Raw genomic sequence first — 25,539 nt, 5'->3', positions numbered from 1 at the left:
AAGAACTAAGAAAGAAAAGCCAAGAAAGCCCCTTTGCATCATTGGTGTACATTAAATAAGAAAATTAAAGCCTTGTTTGCTGCTCGGCGAACACTGAACAGCTGTTTACAGCCCTGTCCTCACTACAGAGAAACTGGAACTGAATTACCTCTCTAAGATACATGGCTGCTGCTGATGACATCACCTATTGCCCTCTGCTTTGTGAAGCTATTATGATGGAAATTTAAGTAGTTGTAAGTTCTAGAAACAAAACCAGGAGTTATTCTTCAACAATTAACATGATTTAAAAATGAGAATTTTGAATTTTACGCTTGCTTTCTACAGGTTGATAAATTATACAGTGTGGTACTGTGGTTGGATATAAACAGCACTGAGTTACAGGGAATAAACGCACTAGGCCCTGTCATGTGCGGACACTTCCTGAGTACTCAGTACTGGATACGGCGTGTGTACAAGAATGTCTGTAACTTTAAAGATGTTTTCCTAAGAATTCCCAGTGATGCTTTTAATCTGCTTAGAACTCTTTTCCAGTCACTGTAGCTTTCTGTATTTGGAAATGTAAGTACATCTGGAATTTAAACACCTTGTCAATGTGTATCTGCTTACATGTGAGAGTATACAAATGTTGGAATCCTCCATAAACACATGACATATACTTTACATTTATGTGTCACAACAGAAGTACATTAAGTGAACACACACACACACACATGTACATGGATACATGCATTAAATTACTCCATTTGCCAGCCCATCTCCCTCCTGCTTCTGCTCTCTTTGGCTCGGGTACACTCTGAGGTTCCTCTTGTGGATGGGCCTCCAGTTAGGAGGGCACCCGACGCCTTTGCTGTCCTGTTCCTGGGTATCGCTGTGCAGGCAAAGGCCCACTCACTATACAAAGGGCTGGCGGGCGCTGGCCCTTGAGACTCAGCCTCTCTGCACCTTCTCCTCTGCGGATGATAATGACTCCGGGGTGGCTCTTTATGGCAAGTGAACATCTCACATGACAAACCTTCTGACAGTAGTTCACTCGTTAACATTTTCTCTTTATTTAAGCCATTTGGATTGAATTCTGGTTTCTATCATGTTTTTAAATATTCACAAACATATCACCTACATATGTGCAATATGGTACTAAATACATAAATATGCCAATCAACTCTAAATTTCAATGAAACAAGAATCCTGAAATGGACATCATTTTTTGTTTCATAAGATCAAAACCAAACTATGTGGTAGTTTGAATAGATATAAAATCATTCAATGCTTGGCCCATGAGGAGTGGCACTATTAAGACATGAGGCCTGTTGGAGTGGGTGTGGCCTTGTTTGAGGTAGTGTGTCACTGTGGGGTGGGCTTTGAGGTCTCATATATATGCTCTAGCTATGCCCAGTGTTGGCACAGTGTCCTTCTGCCACCTGCGGATCAAGATGTAGGACTCTCAGCTCCCTCCCCAGCACCATGTCTGCCTGCACGCTGCCATGCTTCCCGCCATGATGATAATGGACTAAAGCTCTGAGCTGTGAGCCAGCACCAACTAAATGTTTTCTTTTATAAGAACTGCACTGGTTAGGATGTCTCTTCACAGCAATGGAAACCCTAAGACAATATATTAAAAGTATATTTTGATTTTTAATCTGTATGACTATAATACATAATACATACACACATGACAGAAAACACAGCAACAAGTGATCAACATGACCAGGCTTTTAAACATGAGTTTGAAAACATTGTAACATGTGGCATATTAGTAACCATGCCATTTTGCAGCCTGTCATTCATTAGCAGCACATCATATGCATATTCCTCGAGTAGTCATCCAGATAGTCTGTTCACATTGAAATTGACCATCACTTCTCTGCTACTTTTTTGGACATTTAGATTATTTACATTCTCTATTATTTTCAGGGTTTTGAAATTTCTCAAGTTTATAGTATTTGTTCACAAAACTTCCCAGAATGAGGATTATTTGAAAAAAGATATGACCACTTTAAAGTTAATAATGAGTGCTATTCAGTGATGCATCTTTGAAGGTCAGCTATTGTGGTACGCACATGTAATCCCAGTACTAAGAAAGCTGATGCAGGAGGATGTGGAGTTTGGGCCAGCCTGGGTTGCACTGTGGTACACTGTCTCAAAGGACAAAACCAAACCAAATGATTCCTGATCAGGTATGTAGTGTGCAGCACATAGTCACCAGTAACATGTGTGGCGACTGAGCAACTCAACTATGACTAATGAAATGGAGAAAGTAAGCGTCCAGGTGAGCACTACAGCTGTGGCTGCTGGGTCCCCGCTGCACACAGCCATCCCCCAGCATTGCACATTAACGTCTTCATCAGCAGGGGATACGTGTTATTAGCAATCACATTTACTGGTTCCCAGTATAAAATATCAGTCTGATAGGGAAAGGAAGGCATAATTGTTTCTGTTTAATTAATTTTGTAGGGTAGTATATAAAGAGATAGATCCCATGGCACCTTGCAAAGTGCCATCAGCATATCTGTCTTTATTTTGGGTGTATGAGTGTTAACCTGCATGTATGTTTGTTTGCCATTATGTGCTTCCAGTGCCCAGATGTTAGAAGCTGGCACTGGACCCCTGAAACTGCAGTTACAGACAGTTGTAAGCTACCATGTAGAAACGAGGTGTCTAAACCAAGGTGCCCTGCAAGAACATCAAGTAATCTTAAATGCTGGACAATCTCTCCAGTGATAATATTATAAGTTTGTGATATGTACATATATATATATGAAAAATATTTTAAATTTGTATTTATTTGAATACTTTGGATATCATGTTTTCTATATATTGTTTTTCTTCATTTTTTTTTGTTTTTTCTATTAGATAATGAGCTTAATCTTAGAATAAATGTACAATATATAGTCAAGAAAGTAATGCCTACTACTTATGGCAAGTAATTTTTAAATGTTTTTATTATTTATGTGTAGGAGTGTTTAATCTGCATGCACCATATCTGTGTGCTACATATGTGCAGTGCACATGGAAGCCAGAAGAGGGCAGCACATCTACTGGGACTCCTCATTATGAGCTGAGCTGCCAAGTGCTGGGAAATGAACTGTGGGCCTCTTTGGAAGAGCAGTAAGTGCTCTCGCCTGCCCCCTGGTAAATAATATTTAATTCCACTGCTTTTTCTTATTTGCTAAGTTTGAGCCTCAGAACACAGTGCATGCTGGAAAAGCACTCTGCTATTGACTGTTCTCTAAAATGTCTTTGTATTTTTGTTTTGAAACAGTCTTACTAAATTGCAGACCTTGAACTTGAAATCTTCTGCCTGAGACTTCCAAGTAGCTGGGATTACAAGCCTGTGTCACCCAGCCTGACTTAATTTTGCTTTTTAATAAGGAAAGTTTTGTTTAATTAATATAAATTCATTGACCTTAACTTACATTTACATGTTTATACCAACCCAAATTTCATAAAGCCCTGAAATAAATGGATATATAATTTATTCATCCTTTTTATGAAAAAGGAGATGTAAAGATTAAATAACAAACTGGTAATTCCAAAGACTGTCCTCCGCAAACATATGGCAATAGTCTGCAAAATAAAAACAGGAAAGGCGAAAACAACTGCTGGATTCAGAAACGAAATAAGGAAAACAGTAGCAGGCTTACATGCACTGTGGATGGGTCAAGATGGTTATAATAAAAGGATTTCTTCCCCAGATTGAACTGAAATATACGTGGTTCATAGAGGCATATATATATATATGCATACATATATATATATATATATGCATACATACATAATATTAATCAGGGAGATAGAAAACCCTGTTGCCCTGGTAAACAGGAGTATAAACTGACATTGGCACTCACTGGGAAACAAGATGGCAATGCCTAACAATACTAAGGATTTGTGGGCCTTTTCTTCTGACAACTTCCAGGTATATGTAACAAAAAAAGTTGTCACACATGCCTGCCATCCACACAAATGGATACACTGCCTATGTGAGGGAAAATTAAAAACAAAGCAAGCATCCAAGGAAAAGGAAATCAACATGCCCAAACACACATACCCGCTTATTCAACATTGCTTATAACCGACAAAACATAGTCAGCCTAGTAATGAATGAACCAAAGTGGCTTTGATATACCGAGAATGTACTGAATGCAGAATATCAATCACCCATAGAGACAAATGAAATTCTATCATTTATGACAACATGGATGAGCCTGGGGGTACTATATTAAAATAAGTCAGGCACAGAACTCCAAGTATAATATTCAGTCAAATTCTAAGCTAAAAAGGCAAAATTCATAGACCTAGAGAGGAACAATTAAAAGTAGTAAAGCTGGGAGGAATTATGGGAAGAAAGCACAGAAAATATTTACAAAGTAGAAGCCAGATGAAACACACACACACACACACACACACACACACACACACACACACTCACACACACATACACACACCTAAATAGTCATGACCTATTAATGCTGACATTTAAACCATCACCATTTTCTACATTTTGTGTTAATTACTAATCATGTTCTTGCTCTCATTTTCTCATTATAAATAAGAGGCGTGGTGGCGCACACTTTTAATCCTAGCACTTGGGTAGCAGAGGCAGGAAGATCAATGTTAGTTCGAGGCCAGCCTGGTCTACAAAGTGAGTCTAGGACAGCCAGGGCTACAGAAAAAGCCTGTCTCAGAAAAAAAAAAAAGGAAAAAAAAGAAAAAAAGAAAAAGAATACCATTATACAGATACTTATCTGAATACACATGTACATACTTAATATGCTTATGTATATAAATGCAAGAATATTATACTAACTCATGTAGTGTTAAAATACATAATTATTCTAATTCTTAACAAAGTCTTATACTTAATGAGTTATGTGGATATCTTAACATTAGAAATTGAGAATATTATGTTTTATCATCTCTATGCTGAAATATTAATATATGAGACAAGATGTTATACACAAATGTCCATGTAGAAAGATGTTAGCAGAGGATCATTTTTCATTTCAGCAGTTTACTACAGTAGAGAACTTCTGTAGAAACAGATTTCAATTAAGCTCATTTGCCAGATGCTAATGAAGAAGACTCAGAGCTCTCTGTGAGGAGTTAATTACTCTCTTCATTTTCTTGCTCCTATTCTGGCCTCATGAAGAGGCATCTACTGTCTCAGTCTCTTGGGACTATTACCTATCTCATCTTCTTCAAGTCCTCAAAGTGCAATTCCTGGTCATATACCTAAAATATGCATGGAGTGTTAAAAGCTTTCCTCTCAACCTTTTCTTTATTCTGTCTCCATCTATCATTTTTATATAAATACCTTTACCTTGATATGTGTGTTTCTTTGAACTGTGTTTAGTGGCCAGTGGAATGTGAAATACATGCATGCATGTTACAAACTTCCATAATAGTTCTCTAAGCTGAATTATGAATATATTATGAGGTATAATTTTTCTTTAAGACCAGCTCTCTCTATATAGCTCTGGTTGACCTGGAATGCACTACATACATCAGGCTGACCTTGAACTCATAGAGATCCGCTGGCCTATGATAGCTGAGTGTCAGGACTAAAGACACATTCCATCATGCCCAGCTGGGCTAAGACATTATACACAATAGATTTTATTAACTTCTCAGTCTAATTTTTGTACATTTATTACAAATCCCATTTTTAAAAGTATCATTAAAAAGTTCCATGAAAATCACTAGGCCTAAACAAGTTAGTAAAATCATCTTTTACCTCATAATCAAAACTAAGTGATATAATTCCTGTAAAATAAGGTCCATAATATTGGCCTACTTTGAATTTACCAGTATTTTATCTTAATATGTAAGCTAAGGTTTCTTTGGGTTTTTTAAATTTTGTTTTGGTTTCATTTGGTTTTTGTGTTTTTTGAAACACAAAACTTTGTGTCTCTCTCTGCGTAGGCTTAGCTCTCCTGGAATTCACTCTGAAGACAAGGCTGGCCTCAAACTAAGAACTCAGAGATCTGTCTGCCTCTACATGCCAGTGCTGAGATTAAAGGCATGAGCCAGCACCACCCAGCTTCTAAACTAATTTTTAATAAAAATGTTTTTTTAACTTTTACTATGAAGCTACTATTAAGCAATTTGTTTATATGTCTGTGACAGAAAAATAAACTGAATCTATTGCATGATTCAAATCACCTGATGAATCATGCAACTGTTTATTTAAAATGAGAAAAAACAAAGCACTATCAGGACATTAAAAACTATGAAAGAATCCTTGGCCCAAAACTAATTACAAGGACAAGATGTACAAATGACTGAGGCAAGTGGATTCACATGATCTCCAAACCAAATCATAAATGCCTAGTGATACCACATTAAACTCTGTCAAATTAGGGCTCTCTTGACTTTTCATGTTCAATCTACATGTAATTCTTATGATGAAAATAAAACAGTAACTATATTTACAAAACTTCTTTCTTGGGACTTTAGTTATCAAGACACCATTCTGCTGTCTTTTTCAGTTTGCTGAAACTTTCCTTCAGAATGAACTCTGTGCAGGCGTGCTCACGAGCCCGCAACTCAACAGTGAGGGGTAGGGAGGGCAAGGAAGCTGTCCTGAGCCAAGGGTTTCCAGGCAGCCTGAACAGTGAGCAGAACCTTGTCTCAAAACAAACAAACAAACAAACAAAAACATAAAGATGAAAAGGAAGTGGGGTGTGTGTGTGGTGACTCGTATGGCTAGCATGCACACCGACCTGAATTCAATACCCAGCACTGTTGAGAAAACTAGGAGACATTTGTAGCTTTATTGGCCAATGTGGTTATACTGACCGGGGCATCATGTCTTATAAACAACTGTGGTCCCTTCATGGTGAGCTAACAACCCATGAGTTGTCCAATTAAGAGTAGAATTTTTAGCGAGTTCTCAGTTTTTGTGAGTCATTTCTAGCACAAGCACAAGTCCACGTCTGTGTTTATCTTATCTTGGATTCTTTTTCTTTCAACATTTAGTGTATAATTAAGTGCTCAAATTGCTAATATTATCTTTTAAATTTTTTGGTATGCTTTTAACTTAAAAGTCTTGTCTCTATGTCCAAGAGTGTATAATAATTAAACTTTGCTTTCTTCTTTATTGCCTGTGTATGTGAGGTTCTAACCACTCTCTACTACACTAGCTGAGTCCGTGTCTCACTGAGGCCATTAGCAGATGGCGCTCCCTGACTGAGACGGTCATCAGTTCCAGCTGGCTTCTGCTCCACCTTCCTGCAGTCTCCCCACATCTTCCCAGCTAAATACTAATCTGCCATTTCTGTTTCTAAGTATAATTGAGAAGATCAATCATTTACTTATATCTTGGGATAAAAACATTTTCAGTTCCCAGTCTTCATCTATATTTTCAAATTCTCAGTCAATTCTCCACTGTTTTCATTTTATTTTATTTATTTTTGTTTTGTTTTGTTTTTGAGAGTTCTCTGTATAGTCCTGGCTGCCCTGGACTCACTCAGTAGACTAGGCAGGCCTCGAACTCATAGAGACCCACCCGCCTCTGCTTCCAGAGTGCTGGGATCAAAGTCGTATGCCACCACACCCAGCTCATTTTTTAATTTTAATCCTCAAGCACATGTGCAATTGTGCACTGCCTGGTTGTAGCAGGGCTTTTATCCTTTTATCCTTCTATTTTCCTAGTTGCTGCCCGCTGAAATGGTTGAATGGCTTCTCTCATCTAGTGAGCATGCCCGCAATCCCCTTCCCACAGTCCCTAGATCTCTCCCGCTGCTAACTTTAACTCTTCACAAAGGCAAGTTTAAGAAAGAGCTAGAAGCACAGGCCTTTAAACCAGCACTCAGGGACTCAGAGGTGGTTGGGCACTGTGAGGTTGAGGACAGCCTGGTCTACAGGTATGTCTCAAAAAACCAGGGGGGTGGGGAGACACACTTGCTTAGAGCAGGCTCTTGGTGCTATGTCAAAATTATACCATTTTTAAATGGCTACTTTTTAACAGATGTAGGACTGAAAATGGATTTTTATCCTACCATTTGCTCCCTGATTCTCTGTGACCTTGATTCTGCTATGAAAACCCTCAGAAGCATCTAAAGTCAAATTTCTCTGGCATGCTCCAGGTGGGTAGCTCCAGGGCGTGCTCTGCTCTTACCTTGGGAATTCCATGTGGCTTGAAAGACTGCTCCTCCCACTGTGCCCAAGAAGCCGCTAAGAATGACTGTCAGGTCAAAAATGTCTGCCACAAGGTGACAAAAGTTAATTTACTACCTTACACATATTTCATACCTAGAATTATATGAACACAACTGTCCAGATTTCAGTAAAAGCACCATTCAATTAAAAATTAAATAGACTTTAACTTGGACTAGAGCAAAAGCTGAGAGACTTTTGAAGGAAGCAAACGGCAGAGTGACAGCAGGAACCCTGAGACAGCAGCCATGGCTGTAAGGACATTATGCTGTAGCTCAGGGACAAGTCCCCACCACCGGAATATCATTGCCGGGGTTGGTGCTGGAGTTAATAATCCTTCCACAAAAATGTATGCTGCAGTGCTCAACTGCCTCTAAGGCTACTCTTAGCTCTGCACAAAGTGCCACATCGTCTCATCATCGACTCAGTTAGCCACTCAGGAAGTACTACTGACTGAATAGTAAATGCTAAAGAATATGGTGGGACCAAAATGCGCCATGCTCGCCATCTCTAATATACTAGGTGTAGGCAGTACACGTGCAGGTTAGCGGCCGTGGTGAGTGTGTGCAGACGCAGTTACCATCTGTTCTCTGCATGTGCACTCTCACTTAAGTTAACACAGAGCTAACGCGTCAGGACCGCCACCATTCTGTGTGAGGAAATGAGCCTTGGGAATTCAGAAAGTGTATTATACTCAGAAGTGGATAGGTTGAACAGGGGAGTTAAACTATGCTCAAAGTACAAGCTGTACAGAAATAAGGATCACCTCAGTGAAGAAATAATATTGCTTGGCATTCTTTATCAGTCAAAAATATATCAAACACAAGGCTCAAATTTCTAGTTTTAAATATGTAAGTTTGTATATATTCTGCCCTAAAGCCACCTTTGAATGGCTATAGCAAACATACAACTCCCAAGATTTAAAAAAAAAAAAAAACAAAAAAAAAACCTATTTCAAGTATCTTTCTTTTAAATTCTGATGAGACTGTGAAAATCAATTTTGGAACATCAACTTCTCCAAAAAGCCATAAAATAGGTATTTCTGCTTCACTGGTTCTTATCATTAGGATACTGTGAGATGATTAAAGTTTAAAGGGGTCATCGTTTATACCTCAAATAACTACCAGTCTGTTCCCTGATAAATGTGATTCCCCACCCTCACTCCGCTTATCCTTCCAAGGTTAAATGCATGTACTCCTGCTGTCTACATCACAGAGCCTGGATAATGAAGAGATCTCACAGCCTGGGAGAGCCCTTTCCCTTTTCACAGAGGTTAGTTTCCAGGATTGGCCCCTCAACATCAGCAAGCATCAGGACAGACAGCTCAGCACCACTCCCAAAGTTCCTCAAGCTGTAGGCCTGCAATGGGTGCAGTAAAGTAAGGTAACTGTGGCAACTGTCAAGTCTTACTTACTTTCACAGATAACTAAGCTAGGGGTTAACAAATTTATGTCAATAACACCCTATCATTATTTAGGTCCCAAACTGATCATTTTATAGCTTATTTTGTCATTTCAATCTATCACTTGTTATCAATACACTAACTGGTTTCCACAATGAAGCCACAGTTACCTGTATAAAATAGAAATTTGATCATAGTTCTCAGAATGAAACCTCTGAAGCTTCCCATCACCCCCAATACAAAGATTGGACCCTTTTACATAAAATGGTAATTACAGGGCACTCCCAGCTTCACTTCCTGCACCTGCTGCTGCTGCTCAGTGAGCTGCTGCCTAGAAGGAAGAAGGCAAGGTGACAACAGCAGGAGGCACCTAGGGCCCTCCTCTGACCTCCCCAATGGGCACATGGGTGCATGTCCCACACATGTAATCGCACAAACTACACAGATACACCACACACCGCAGACACACGAGAAAAGAAACAATTCTTATGATTTCCAACTAATGAAATGCAGTGATATCAAAGGGTTTATTTAAACAGAGAAAACAACACCACTAGAAAGCATTAGAAGCTTCTATCTGTTTGAGAGGACCAATTAGAAATGTCCCTAGCAGCAAGACTAAGGATCAAACAGGCCCATGGTTTATATATTACTAAAAGACATGACAGAAACAGTGACTACAGAGCTGCTAACTGATCCTGCTTTCCACAATACAGCTGGTTCCTAGTTGAGACTAAGGAACAAAGAAATTATAGTTCATTTTTACAGTGCTGTGAAGGTTTTGTTCCACTGTTAATATATATAATGCATTATGTAAACAGCAGAAGAAAAAATACAAGTTTCATTTTTCAAAGACTTATAAATATATACGAATGAAGCTTTCCATTTAAAAAAATCATTTGCAGTTATCTTTCTAGTGCCCATGGCCTTTCTAATTTAAACCCTGTTATTTCAATGTCATTAAATTTTTTAACATGCATATTTATTAGTCCCTGTGAAAGAAGACATGGACTAGTCTTTTGTTGTATGATTTAATTGTTCTCTTCAAGGACTGGGCAGAAGGTGACCATGAATTTAGTTAGTAAGATAAAACACCAACGCTTCTTTTCCAGGGTAAAACAAGCTCGCCTATTCTTATATATCAGCATTTCACTTCTGAAATAGGTCAAAACAGGACAGTGTTTGCAAATAAGGAACTTTAAATATTATATAAGATTGTGTCCCCATTTTACTATCAGAGAAAAAAAACTCACTTGAAATGTCAAATAAATTATATTAACCCTAAAATAAGTTACAGTAGCTTAAAGTACAAAGAAGCTTAAATAGAGTGCACCAAACATTTCTTTCAGTACTTAACAACTTACAACTGTTTCTAAAAGGAAAGTAACTATATGAAACAGTAGCTTGATATATGAAAAATTATGTTTTCTGCAGTGCTAGAGATTAAACTGGAAGCCTTGGGCTTGTCATGTAAGCACTTACCACTGAGCTACCTGCCCAACTCCAAATAACTCTTAATATAAAGTAAACAAAAGAAAATTATAATATAAGAACTAAATTATCATATAAATGAAATGGGACTTAAGCATACATTAATTGCAAAGAGATTTCATCCATAAGCTAATCAGAACATTCAACTTTTTAACACTATGAAACACTGTCATCTCCAAAGTTCACACTCAAGAACAGACAATCAAGTTAAAAAAATTTTTTTTAATTACATGATGTTTTAATGGGGTACTGCACTGCTCCCTATCCTCAGCCGCATGCCATAGGACACAGCCAGCAGTTCACAGGCAGGTCATAAACAGGGATCCACTTTGGAAAAAAAAATGGAAACTGCCATGTTATATAATAATGTAACTACAAGAGGTGTTAAATATTTACTGTCTCCTATGCAACAGAATCTGGAAGGATACCTAGAAACAAGTAATACTGTCCTGTTGTTCTGGACTATCTTATTACCTGATGGGGAGTCAGGCACATAAAGTAAAGTTGACTGAGAATGAAAAAAGTCACTTCTTCCTCAGAGGGTCTCCACCTGAGAGGTTTTGGTGGGCTGCAGCTTGTGGGTCACAGGGAGGAGAGTCTGTCTAAGGAGTGGTGGCTTCTGTGACAGAAGAGGCCAACTCAGGATGGACAGGACAGGTACCTCTTCTCTGTTCCACTCCCATGTCTTATCAACTCGCCCAGGTCCCAGTGCCGCTCACCCACTGCTCAATGACCTCCTCTCCTACTGAAGAACAAACAGCCAATGCCAAGAACATCTGTATTCCAAATAGTACTTTGTTCTTCCCCCTACAGAACTTTCTTTCTTTAAAAAAATTAGTTTTATTTTATGTGTATGAGTATTTTGCCTCTATGCACACATGTGCGCCACCATGCATGCTATGCCCACAGACACCTGAAGAGGGCGCTGGAATTCCTGCAACTAAAGTAACAAAGGCTCACGAGCTGCCCTGTGGGTGCAGGGAATGGAGCCTGGGACCTGCGTAAGAGCACAGAGGGCTTTTAACCTAACTTAACCTAACTCTAGTCTCCCAGAGACCTTTCTTGCTTTCTACATCCGTCTTAGGACATGATACTCTAAGTTTCTTAGAAGGAATATAAATATGTGCTAGATATATGCATTCATAACTTGAAAAGTGTATATATTGTTAATCTCTGTTTAAGTAACATAGAATTGACCACTTATCGATTTTAGCACATTTCTAAAACTTAGTCGTGATTTTTTTCTTCACATTTTGCTCTTTTTTAGTGAGCACATAAGGCCTCTCCTAATGTAGCTAAATATTAAACACTGTGGAAACAAAATTAAGATGAGATTATATGCATTTCACAAGTATAACCCTTTGCAATTTAGGGATTTGCTTTAAAATTTTAAAGTATTGCCAGGCATGGTGGCGCACGCCTTTAATCCCAGCACTCAGGAGGCAGAAGCAGGCGGATCTCTGTGAGTTCTAGGCCAGCCTGGTCTACAAAGCGAGTCCAGGACAACTAAGGCTATGCACATTTAAAGTTAATATGCTAATATTTTGATCATAAATCTAGAGTCTTATAATTTTCTATTCTGTTCTATAAAAGTACAACACAGAAAAACTGCTGAGGTGGAGTATCCTACAGAGAGAGAGGGGGGGGAGGGGGGAGGGGGAGGGGAGGGGGAGAGAAGGAAAGGGGATGGGGGAGGGGAGGGGAGAGAGGGAGAGGGGATGGGGGAGGGGGAGAGGGAGAGGGACATTGAGGGTCAAATTCATGAATATCAAGGAAAGCCCCAGACCTATAGGCCCACTCTGTTTTGTGAACAGTTAGAAAATTGAGGCACATGTAAGATTGCTCCTTAGTTTTCATACATGAAGGCAATACAACATAAACTGTTTGGTAATAGTCTCCTTTTTAATCAATAGACCCCCAAACTCTCTTTATGCAGAACACGGTAAACTCCCCACGTAACAGAACTCCTCTAGGAAGGGGAGCATGAATTACTGAGCTACCCTACTAGGGAACATGGCCATGTGCGGATGGCATGAACTGTGCTGCAGTGACCAGCAACACAACCCCCCTCACAACCACACCAATACGACAAGGAGAGAGACTATGAGTTATCGCTGAGTCAAAGCTACACAGTTCATAACTTTGACAGGTTCCACCATGTTACCTTGTGGAAAGTTTTCTCACTCATACTCTAAAAGCAAATGAGCATAGAGAAGTGACCTAAGAAAGAACGGCCATGGAAGCCCACTGGCTTGCTGCCCTGCGATAACAGCTATGGGTGATCAGTTAGTACTGCGTACAATACTCCCCCTCTCCTAACCGCTGCTCAGGCTCCGCACAGCAGTGCAGGAAGGAACTCGTCAGCAGGTGAGGAGTGGGATTATTAAGCTGTAGAGACCAAGCAATTCTCCCATTCTAGCTGTCTAGTCTCCCTGCACTTGTGAGTAAATACAAGGACTAAAGATAAGAAACTGCTTTAGTCACTTCGGCATTTCGATAATAAAAGTATATTTTCATGAATAGAGAAAAAATAAATGGGAAACAAATTGCACCTAAAGCAAAATAACATTCTTTGTGAGGGTTAAAAGTGAAGCCTAGAAAGATGAAAATTAGATATTTTATAGCATATTATATGGTGAAACGTATTAACTTCTTACACAATTTAAATCAAGAAATATTCAGTAGTAAGATTACAAATAATCTGTCAAAGGAAGATATACGGTGATGATACCACCCACAAAATCGCCATTAATTTCTTCTCTACTCTTAATTAAAAACTGTCCTTTATAACCTCTGTATTGCAGTTATCTTTTAAAGAGTGCTAGGATTCTTTGAATGGTGTTTACAAGAAGCAGATGCTGGGATATGCTAGGTTAGTAGGGAGAGATGCTTTGTCTGTACCTCATAAAGCAGCTCTTTCTCCTCCCGCAGTGTCCAGTGCTCACCTATTTGCACAGCTAGGACCATAAAGGGATGGGCTAATCAACTCCATGGATTAGAGATCCAGGAGAAAGAGAATAATTGACCATGCAATAGTCTGGAGAATCACATGCCTCAATCACCTACGTTCATTTCATGGAGAATTTTATGAAGAGAGATATGTAATTTTACTTGGAATTATATATTCCTACCCAGGCCCAGATCTACATGTCGATTTCAGCCATGGATTTCGTCTCTAACGTGGACCTGACTGAGCCTATAGATTGTGCAAATATCTGGTTAGCTCATAAAGCTAAACATCAGTATGTGTAAATAAGCTTATTTTGTATTAACCTAACATGGGTAAAACATATGTTGAGGGTTGAGGGTGATTCAGGATGTACTGGGACTGAAATTCATAAGAAGAATCATAATTGGAGAAGCTGGGAGCAGGAGGAGACATTAAAGATAGCTTCAGGGTTGTGGATTCTGAGTAGCTGGGTGTTAACAACAACAACAGAACAAACTGTCAGCTTGTGTGTTATAAAATGAGACGGAAGTGAAAATGGGGGGTCTGCGCTGTGAGAAGGCTAACACTGGACTGACCTATAGAAATCAAATGGATACATACCACGCACCGATTTCAATGTCTTTCCCATTTTTACACCGATCTTCATGTTGCACGGCCCTCACAGCACAGAGCTCCTGTGGTCCCCAGCCCATTCCCCAGCACTCACAGTGCAGAAACGCTCAGCAGGCTCACTGTTGCACAGTGGTCTAGACGGAGCACGGAAACACTCCTTACGCCCATCCTAACCTCACAAGTCTCTTAGTACACGAAAGAACTGTTTGTGATGGATCTTAGAAGTAAAAATTATCCAAAGTGAGCTTTGACCTAGTTGCCTGGCTCCTCCTAGGAAGCTGTGCTTTTCTGAGAAAAGCAGTGTAGCTTAACCAGTCCCAAACTTACAGTGCGTTGTAAACCCCAGACTCCAAACTAAAATTCTGGCTTACTCCTAATTGTGAACCTCTTTGGTGTGTACATCTTCAAATCTTTTGCTAGAATCTTTCACAGTATGAATCCCACATCTCTCAAGATAAATTGAAAAAGAAAGAAAACAAATTGGGCCATTTGTATCCTAGCAAATACTTAGCAGGAAGGCAATGTATCTTAGTGAAATTAAAGGAAGTCTATATTCCTTTAATTTTCAGCTAGAGTGCCAAGAGTTATTGGTATTCACAGAAGTGATTTGTTTCCGACTTCGGCACATAACCTAAAAGCTTTCTTCTGTGAGAAATGTCAACACAGGATTCTTTTGTGAAAAACGAAGCAAGTGCTCGGCGCCTACCTTAGGGATAGGATTCAGCAGCACCACTCCGGATTTCTTGGTGATGACTTGCTTTGTAGAGAAGTGGTGATCTATAAGCTGAGGGATGTTTGAAAACCCAGTGCCCTCAAATCGATACAGGTTCTGGAGAGAGAGCAACAGTGTAGAATTATCAGGAAGAAATTATTTCAGGGAAAAAAAACAAAGCTCTTCGTCCAGGAGCTTACGTGCTCTCTAAGGAGTTGTCAGCGCACAGCAGCACAGATTATCTCTAACACTCAGCTACACACTTGTACATATTAAGAAATAAAAATTAAAAATAGATGGAAAAACAAAGCTCTACAATTTACTGCCAAATCTTTTGACAGAAAAATTTCAAAATAAACATAACTCACATCATTATTATAGAAAGAAGAAAAGAGAGCAGAACTGAACTGCATTCTACTAAAACGATGACCAAAGCAGACAAGGCAGGGGCCCACTTAAGCTTCGGCACACATGTCTCCATGTATGTCCCAGCCAATAAACCTGCAGTACCCAAATCAAAAGTTTCAGGAAATCTAATAAAATAATAAATAACTTAATATCGACAATCATTCCTTATTTGCTAATACAATAGCTTTTTCTACATTAGGACTTCAATGTAGTATTGATTTATAAAAAATAAAAATCCAAGCAGCATTCATGCAAGAAATGAAGATAAATAATAAAGAGCATCAGCGATAAAGCCTGAGATCAGCAGGCTCAGTGCTTAGTACCTTCATAGGTTTATTTTGTCACTTAAATGCATGTGCCCTGTGAGTGCTGACACCCGTGCAAGGTGTGCAAAGGCCGGGGGCTGGCTGGATTTACAAGCTGTGGTGAGCCTAACCGAGCTTCATCAGCAAGAGTATCACAGCCTCCTAATAGCTGAGCATCCCTCCAGCCTTTCCTATCACTAGGGAAGCTGCATTTTCTCACACTCTGTCATGCCTTTCCTGTCTTTCATATTTAAATAGACCGGTAATTAGGTTATTATGTGTGAGAATTGACAGCAGTGAATACTGAAATACCCCACTAATGACACTTTTCAGTGCAATGTAATAAAAGCGTCTGTGGCTCCTCCTTGGGCCAGACTAACACATGGGAATGCCTTATAAAAGCAGGGTGGGGAAGCCGGAGTGGTGGCTAGAGGTAGAGAAGGAGAGCAGGAACAACAGGAAGAAGGTGGATAAAACACAATCCCATTCGTAAAACAGCTCTGCTGTTCCTTAGCACAGTGCAGTAGATGAAGTTTGCAACAGTAAATAACAGATGAAAACGTAACATGTCATAGAAGGACAGCATGCAATAACAACCCCAACCCCAACAACACTGCAGCCAAATATGATTTCCACCTGTATCCTCTTTCAATGTACTCTTAACACAGCAACGAGGGCAAACGGCCTCTGAGGATCAGCCCTTTCCCATCTTTCTTCCCTCAAGCATAAAATAAAAGCCAAGGATGCTGCATGACAGCCAGGGCTCACCGCTGTCTCTCTACCTCACTGCTCCTCTCTGCTCATTAGTCTCCAAGCACTGCAGTACCTTCTTGTTCTAAAATATATGATCTTCTCGTTCCTCAGAACCAGAGGTGCTGGTTTGCTACATGAATGCATTTGAGAGGCAGCCAGCCCTATAGGTAACATCTGCTTTACTGACTTCCCGTCCAGGCTTTCATCAGTGTCTCAGTGAAGTTGACACTAGCCACCTACACCATGTACAATCTCCACTTTCACACCCCAATCTAAGTTCATAGTCCTCATCTTTATGGACATTTTCTCCATAGAATGTATCACTATTACCTTTGACTCTATTATCACATATATTTTACTTATTTTTAAAGGTGTGTGTGTGTGTGTGTGTGTGTGTGTGTGTGTGTCCACCGAGGCCAGCAAAGATTGCCTAGAGCTGCAATTATAGGTGGTTATACACACTGAGCATGGATGCTTGGGGAACCAACTTGGATCCTCTGGAAGCTAGCTCTCTAGTCCCAATCTTACTTATGTTTTTTATTATCTATTTCCCTTCTAGAATGCTGGCACATTAGGCAACAACCATTGATTTTTGGTCAGTGTGATAGCCTAGGACAATCTGTGGCATATATGGCCTGTAGAAGTAAACGTGACTGATATGAACCGCACTAAATGGGTATGAGATGTTAAAGTACAATGTTTGGTGATAATAAAATGAAGTTCATGTGCATCAGCCCTGCTGCGAATCCTCTGTAAAGGTCTAACTATCTGTCTCCAGAGCCACACAACTAGCTTAAAAAAAAAAAAAACAAATTCAGTTTCCCTTTCTTAATTTAAGAACATATCAAAATTTGAAATTATTAAGTTAACAAAAATTATTCTGATAACCTGTGAAGTTCTCAGCATCCTAACATGGTATAAAACCAATAAATTCCCTTTCTCAAACAGGAAGATACATCGATGGATATAAAATGTTAAGACACTGTCAATTAAATTTAAGCAAATAAGAGAGAGAACAGAACACTCGCAGTATTTTGGGTTGTTTCTTTACTCTTGGGATTCCACAGACTGAACTAGATTTGGCTTCAAACAAATTGGGATAAATTCCTTCTAATGTAACTGAGTCATTCACACACAGAATGATGCAACTTTATGATAATAGGATTTTTAAAATTAAGGTTAAATTGGCTTGTTGGTTTGTTCATCGGTTGTGATTGGTTTGATGTCTTTGAAAGGAGAGTCTTGCCATGTCCTCCAAGACGGCCTTGGAAATAGTAGTTACTTGCTTGTACCTCCTGGGAAGTAATATTAATAAGGTTTTGAAATGGCAAAATCTCAAATTATATTAGAGGTGTAGAAAATGACCTAAGAGTTTCACTTAAACTTGAAAGTAGTTATTGCTTTACCCTAATGATGAATGAACAATGGAAAGCAATTCTAACTACACAAGGACAGGCCACAATTTAGAACTGCTACGTAAAAACACGTTGGCGGTGTTTTACTGCACATGTTAAGACCCACAGCATGAATTTAAAATGTAGCTTAAAGAGCCTAGAGACAGCCATAATGAAGCTAAGTAATTCAGAGATGTAATCATCTCAAAGTGAACTTGATACCTGATCAATATCCAATCCCTGGACATTTAGGTTGGTTTCACATCCTGGCTACTCTAAGCAGCATAGAAGAAATATGTAAATGTGTGTGTTTAACCTGCTCTTCATGTCACTCCGTCACAGGATCCACGGGATAGGGCTTTGGGTCACCCCGTGGTTCTGCTTTCAGGTGTCTGAGGACACTCTTCACTGACTGCCATAATGATGGACCTAATTATGTTCTTTATTTCCTCAAAGCTTTTGCTCTTAGTTTGTCTTCTGAAAAATAGTCTCACACGAGAAATATGCTATCTTAGTGGTTTAATTTATATGATTATAGATGTTGAACATCTTGCATGAATGTCTGTTGCCATTTATATTTTTTTCTTCTAAGGGGAAAAAAATCTATTGAAGGTGTGCTTCCATGAAGGGGAAAACTCCTGGGGTTACATCCATGGACAAGGAATTACAGCCAAGGGTGAGTGTGGAGAGGGAGGTCAGCCCCTCCCAGGGATGGCTATCCAACACAAAGTGGCCAGCTCCCCAACCATATACACACAAGCAACACGACGACTTGGCAGGCTGTGTTTATGTTTGTATATAAACAAACACATAAATGTATACTAGCAATAACACTAACAAAGGGGAAAGGAGGCTTCCAATTTGAGAACAGATGAAACCTGGAAAGAGGTAGAGGGAGATGACGGGAGGGACTGGAGGGAAAAAGGGAAAAGAGGCATCATTGTAGTCCTATTAAATTTTACAAAAAATAGAATATTGTTCAGAAATCTATTCAGACCTTCTTTCTTTTTGAATTGGGTTATTTGGTTTGATGCTACTGAGCTATTAAAACTCTCTATATATTGTGGAAAATAATACCTTTAGCTGTATAGTTTGCTAATGCTTTCTTGACTGTTAAGCTGCCTCTGTATCCTGTTGATGGTTTTGTTTTTGTGAAGATTCTTTTTTTTTTTTTTTTTTTTAGTTTGATGCAAATGCAGCAAAAGATTTTTTGTTGTCTATATTTGGGGACATATCAAGCACCTACTTCCCAGGCCAAGACCTTCAAATTCTCCCGTTTCCTTCTAATAGTTTCAAGAAGTTTGGCCTTACATGTAAGCTTTAATAGATTCTTATTTGATATTTGTAACTGTGAAAGAAAGAGGTTTCTTATGCATATGGGTATCTGATTTTTCTGACACTACTTCTTTAGCAGAGCCATTGTGTGTTCTCGCCTCTCTGTTCTGCTCAGTGGAATACAGTTGTTTCTGTTTTTAACATCACTTTGATGACTATAACTTCCTAGGACATTTTTAGGTCTGGTTAGGTAACGCCTCCAGCTTTGTTCTGTTCAAGAATGTTTCGGCTATTCAGGTTTATCTGTAGTCTCTTAGGAACTTTTAGGTTATTTTTCACAATTCTTTGCTGATGAGTCTATCACGTGGGAACATTTTGATCATATTGACTTTTTCATGCACACAGGACATCTTTGTATTCATTTGTATGTTTTTCAGTATCCTTCATCCATGTTTTACATTTTTCATTTCCTTTCACTTCTCCATTAAATTTGTGACTGGTGTTTACAGCTGTTCGAAGAGGGATTGTTCTTTGTGCTTTTCTTGTCAGGGAGCTTACATGGCATATAAAAACGTGATCACTGCTCAGCCTTTCAGCTAGGATCAAAGGTATGCAGAAACGCAAGTGTGTCTGAGTGCTGATTTTGAACCCTTGGCTTTATAGAATGCATTAGTTCCAACAGTTGTTGCTTGTTTTTTTAAAGTGAGGTCTTTTAGAATTCTCTATACCCAAGACTATGTCATTTTCAACAAGGGCAGTTTGCTTTTTCCTTTAATACTGTGGATTCCTTTATTGTTTTTTCTTGCCTAATGGTTCTGGTGAGAATTTGCAGGTCTATGCTGAGGGAAGGCGCGAACGATGGGCATCCTTGACTTGTTCCAGCCTTTGGAAGGGAGGCTTCCTGCTCCCTCTCCAGTCAGTGTGGCACAAGCTGTGGCTTCACGAGAAACCACCTTCACTGGGTTGCAGTGACTCCTTCCACCCTGACTTTGTAGGGGTTATACCGTGAAGGAATTGTGAATTTTGTAAAATGCTTTAAATATAACTTTGGGTTTGACTCTGTTAACAAACAAATCAGGTATTTTATATTGAAGCATTCTTGCATCTCAGCAATAAATCATTTGATCACAGTGAATGTACTTTTCTAAGGTGTAAATGAAATGCAATTTGCTAGTACTTTACTTGACACTCCGTGTCTACACTTAAGTGATATTGGTCTGTAATTTCCTCCTATGATTGTTCCTTATCTGATATTAGTATGCGTGGACAGGCTTCATAGAATACGCTTCAATTTTTTAAAAGTACTCTGACAAAAACTGGTATTACCTCTTTAAATATTAGTAGATTCTATAAGGAAAGCATCAAGTCTTGGGCTAATATAATAGCAACTTGACTAACAAAATTATTTTATTAATATTCATTTTAATAAATGTAATCACTTATTACTGAGTCACTCTCAGGGTTCATTATTAGTCTCTTCAATGTTTTATATTTCTAGGCCAGTATGGTGGGCCACGGCTCCAATTCTAGCGTGACAAAGACAGAGACACAAAAATCACAAGCCTATGGCTAGCCTGGGCTACATAGTAAGACTCTGTCTCAAACAAGGGGGGGAGAAAAAGTTTTATATTTATTATTCAAATTTTGTTATTTGCATATCACAGAATGTATCTGCTCTTATGAATTTTCTTTTTCTTAACGTATGGGGCAAGGGCATGGTTCCTGTGCGAAGCAGAGCAGTTTTCAGGAGCCAGTCCTCTCCGGCATGTGAGTCCAGCAGGCTGGTGGTGAGCGCCTTCACCAGCTGAGCCGTCTCACCATCCCCTGATAGTCTCCAAGGGTTCTGTATACTTGCTCATAGCCTTTCTGACCTAGTTCATGACCCTTTGATCTTTGCTGGTATCAGGTCAATGTATCTATTCTCATCTCTGATACTGAGTGTTATTCTTCATTTAGCTAAAGGCTTATTAAGTTTATCTTTTCCCAAAACCAACATATTACACTTATCTCTTTGTATCTTTTAAGTATTCACTTATCCATGCTCTGATGTTTAGCATTTGCTTTTACTGATTCTTCTTGTTTTTCTAGTTCCTTAAGAAGCACAGCAAGAAAAATGTTTTCTTTAAGGCGGCCGAATATAAATAGCCAAACACTAGGAATGTAACACTTATATAATCCCTCATTGTTTCATGGTTGGTAGTTTATTGTATATATGTGTAATAATATAAAATTATATGTAAAAATATTTAATCAAAAAGTGTAAGTTAAAAAAAAGTACAGCAAGGTCTTCAGCTGAAATTTTGCTATTGCTTTTTAAAAATTAATTTATTCAGATTACAACTCAATTGTTTAAGCTATTGCTTTTTTAATGTTGGTGCTGGTTGCTGAGGATTTCCATTTGAGAATGCCATTTGCCATATTCTATAAATTTTACTGAAATTTACATTTCCCATTTAATGCCTTCAGTTGACGTGTTTCCTCAAGACAATGTTCCATTTCCACGTGTCTAATGCTGTGTCCCGGGGCTTCCTGGTGTTGATTTCTAGCTTCCCTCACAGTGTCAGAAAAGCCACTTTGCTCTTTAGTTGTTAAAGACGTTCTCTGTGTCCATCTGCCTGGAAAACTCTCAGTGAGCAGGTGAGCAGAGTGCTGAGTCTCAGGCCTGTTGTGTCCAGTACACTGGTTACTCTCACGTTCCTCTGCCGATTTTTCTGGTTAGATTATCTGGTCACTGAAGAATGTTGGTTGTTGCTATTACTATATTAAATTCTATCTTTCCCTTAACATTTATTAATAGCTTTTTAACTAACCACTCAATTTCACCACCTCTAAACTTGTGCTACTTTTGTGTTGTTCTGGTTCATATGTTTAGGCTTAACATAATAATCAATAAATGTTTTCTGAATAAATGAATGAATTAATGAATGAACAAGAGAATAAACAATGCCATTCTATGAAGATTTTTATTAGTTGTATTTTAAAATATGTATCATTTTAGTTTTAATTTCTCATTGCTCTGATTTTTTTTTTTTTTGGCTCAATCAGTGAACCCTTAGTTCAAATTGACATGTATACAAGTTATAAGTTCCTAAAGTCCTACAGGTTCTGCTTATGACTGTGGCTTAATCTTTATGTAAGGTAATTAGTATTACCCTTGTGCTTGGATATAAACTGTATTTCTCAAATGTAACCCATTTGAAATGATGGGGTGAAAAATAACAAATTCAGGCAACAATTCTTCCATTTGCCAAAACATTGTCACTATAAATTTCTAAATTAGTAAAAGCAAAATTGTCAAAATTGCTACCCATGTATTTAATGCTTAACAAAGACAATCTACCAGGGAGTGGCTGAGCAATACCTGGGGCCTACAAGACGGCTCACTGGGTAAATATACTTGCTGCAAAAGCCTAGTGACCTGTGTTTGATTCCCTGGAACCCACAGGGTTAGAAGGGGAGAAATGGCACCAGCAGGTTGTCATCTGACCTCCATGCATGTGCAAAGCAGCACCAGCCCCTCCCCACACATATCACAAACACACATAATGGTCATAACTTATTAAAATGAAGTACTTTAAATTTTAATTTACAAAGATAAACTAGCCTTAGAGTTAATAATGTAAATGTGTTGTTTATATTTGTTATTTTCTATTGCTTACTAATGTTAAGGAAGTGTTATAGAAAAACAGAAAATGGTCAATAATAATAAATCATAACATAAATTTGCCACTTATGAACTCAAAAATTTCATTAATACTATTCAACAAAATAGAACATAGTTTGAAAGTAGCTAAAGAGATACCCTCAAAATTCCATAAGCTTAAGTTTTACTATAGGAAGAAAATATACATGGTATTTATATTACTTTTGTTTCTAACTTAAAATATTTTAGTACTCAAATTTAACTAAAATTCCATTCAAATTTAATTTTATTAACTTTTAAATATGGTATTTTCTCATTAAGATATAATACTTCAGTCAGTTTTAGAACATTATGTTTATGGAATGAAGGAAAAATTAATGTTAAATTAATAGTGTGGCAAGCTCCTCCCATAAACCATTCATCACTATATTACAAGTCTCCCACAATGGACTACATCAATATATACATATGAACCAGACTGGAAACGTACATCAACAAATTGTATGATAAAGTGTCTCCTCTGTCCGTCAGAATATACAGAAAGGACATATTCACCAGGTTTCCCATGGCTCTCTCGCACCAGGAAGTCTCCTTGCTGCTTGAGCAGCTCTTGTGCTTCTATTCTGGGGATAGCTCCGTGGTACCAGTCATGCTCCGCCAGGGGCTTCTCACCCACAGAGATCATGTCAGAGAACTAAAAGAGCATTTTAGAAACTAAGTTAGGAAAAAAAAACCTTATTTTTCTCTGGTAAAATTCATTGCAAGTATAAATACTTCTTACATATGCTTCATTAGACAATTAAAAATTAAATGATAAATCTGGCATTTTCACAATTACAAAAGAAAATGTTCCCTGAAGTACCAGGGCTAAAGTTTAACACAAATACTTATCTTTTGATACTTTTTCCCATCATGCATAGGGGCATTAGCACTTAAGTTTAATAGTCCCTAGTCTTGTACCCTTATTACAAAATAAATATAATTATTAGAATCATCAGCCAGAAAAATTATGAAAAAAATATTTTCAGAGAAATTTATCACAAGCACACTAAACCTGTTCTTTGATTGTGCTGATTACCTCTGGACACACACACTGCGCACTGTGCATGAGAGCAGGTGGGACAGGTCTCAGCCCGACCTGAAGCTGCCTCAATAGCCATATTCTCACCCTCTCCTCTCCTCACGTCTGCTGAGCCATTGCTCTGCCCTGTGGCCTGTCTTGGTTTTGCAAAACAATGGTAGATAAAACCCTAGGAGAAATAACATCAAAGAAACGCAGCAGCATGCAAACACAACACATGGGGAAGACTATTATGAGCCATGAGCACAGAAAGAAAAGCAAGTCATCTATTATTTTAGAGGGACATGTGTTCATACCAAGTAGCAGAAGTATGTAAGAGCTGGCTACAATGTCTTAAAATACCTGAAACTGATGGTAGCGGAAAGCCTACATGTGGTGAGTACAGTTTTGTTGTGTCTTATTCAGCCACAGGAACTAAACTGCCCCATACTGTTAGAATAGTTTATGGGTAAAGTATAATATTTTACACAAAACATTATGGTTCTCAGAATGTAGCATTGATAATCTTCATGAAAATAAATTATAAATTAGAAATAATCAGGATTAATAGGAAAGTTATAGTTTGGACCTAAAATGTCTTGCAAAAGCCCTGCGTTGAATTCTCCATCCTCAGGCTACGGTGGATGGAGAGGAAGAAGTTGGCCCGTCTGGCGGCAGAGCCTTGGAACGGACTCCCCACTCCTTCATGGCTGGCGAGAGCTGGGTCTGTATTTTCACCAAGGAGCCAAACTAAGCCTTTCGGCCTCAGCAGCCACTGATCCCAGCACTTTGTACAGTGAAAGAAAGTGGCAAACACAATACATAAGAGGCAAGCCCACACACATCCATGTATGAGGACTTAGAGGCTTGCATTACAAACCTGATGGTAACTAGGTAGTAAACGAAAGCCAGTGTGAAGACAGCCTTCAGATCTGTACCACTGCAGAGGTCCAGAACACACTAGCCCAAGTCCAACACGCCATTATGCAAGATGTATCTTATTGGGGATAAAAAGACAATGTCCCACACAGGACTCAAGGATATTACACGTTTTCATGGTTGTTCTCCCGTTTATGATACCTACATTTTTTAAATCTAACATGGCATGACAGTTTTTGAGGCAATTGTGTTCTAAGCCTTTTTTCCTTTAGTGCTGACAATAATGAAAGCAATAAAACACAACACACCAACTACCAGTAAACAAGACAATAAACATTGCGTTTAAGTGTGAATGTGAAACCCGCCCAATGTTCTTTGTGAACTGATACCAGGAGCTGATAATTTTTCAAGAAGGTAATCAGAAAAATTGAGTATCTTTTCCACATTTATCACAATGTATCTAAATATGTTAGTCCAAGTTTTTACTTTAGTAGAAATCTA

The 25,539-nt window shown here is 38.6% G+C and overlaps 1 protein-coding gene across 11 annotated transcripts in view; it reads right to left on the bottom strand.

Moving 5' to 3' along the window:
- Window positions 1-25,539, bottom strand: part of FER (FER tyrosine kinase) — a 298,017-nt gene that overhangs the window by 130,457 nt on the left and 142,021 nt on the right. For 10 of the 11 annotated variants that reach the window (XM_084778109.1, XM_084778105.1, XM_084778108.1 and 7 more), the window contains 2 exons: window positions 23,590-23,793; window positions 15,316-15,438 (listed from right to left, as the gene is read on the bottom strand). In XM_084778109.1, the coding sequence (XP_084634235.1) occupies window positions 15,316-15,438; window positions 23,590-23,793 (327 nt within the window). The remainder of the gene's footprint in view (window positions 1-15,315; window positions 15,439-23,589; window positions 23,794-25,539) is intronic. The other variant, XR_014778442.1, reaches the window with a different exon arrangement.

The sequence above is a fragment of the Acomys minous genome, assembly GCF_964271855.1.
Source record: "Acomys minous genome assembly, chromosome: 4".
NCBI lineage: Eukaryota > Metazoa > Chordata > Mammalia > Rodentia > Muridae > Acomys > Acomys minous.
Note: the sequence above shows the minus strand (reverse complement) of the source record. Positions and strands in the feature narration are given on the sequence as shown.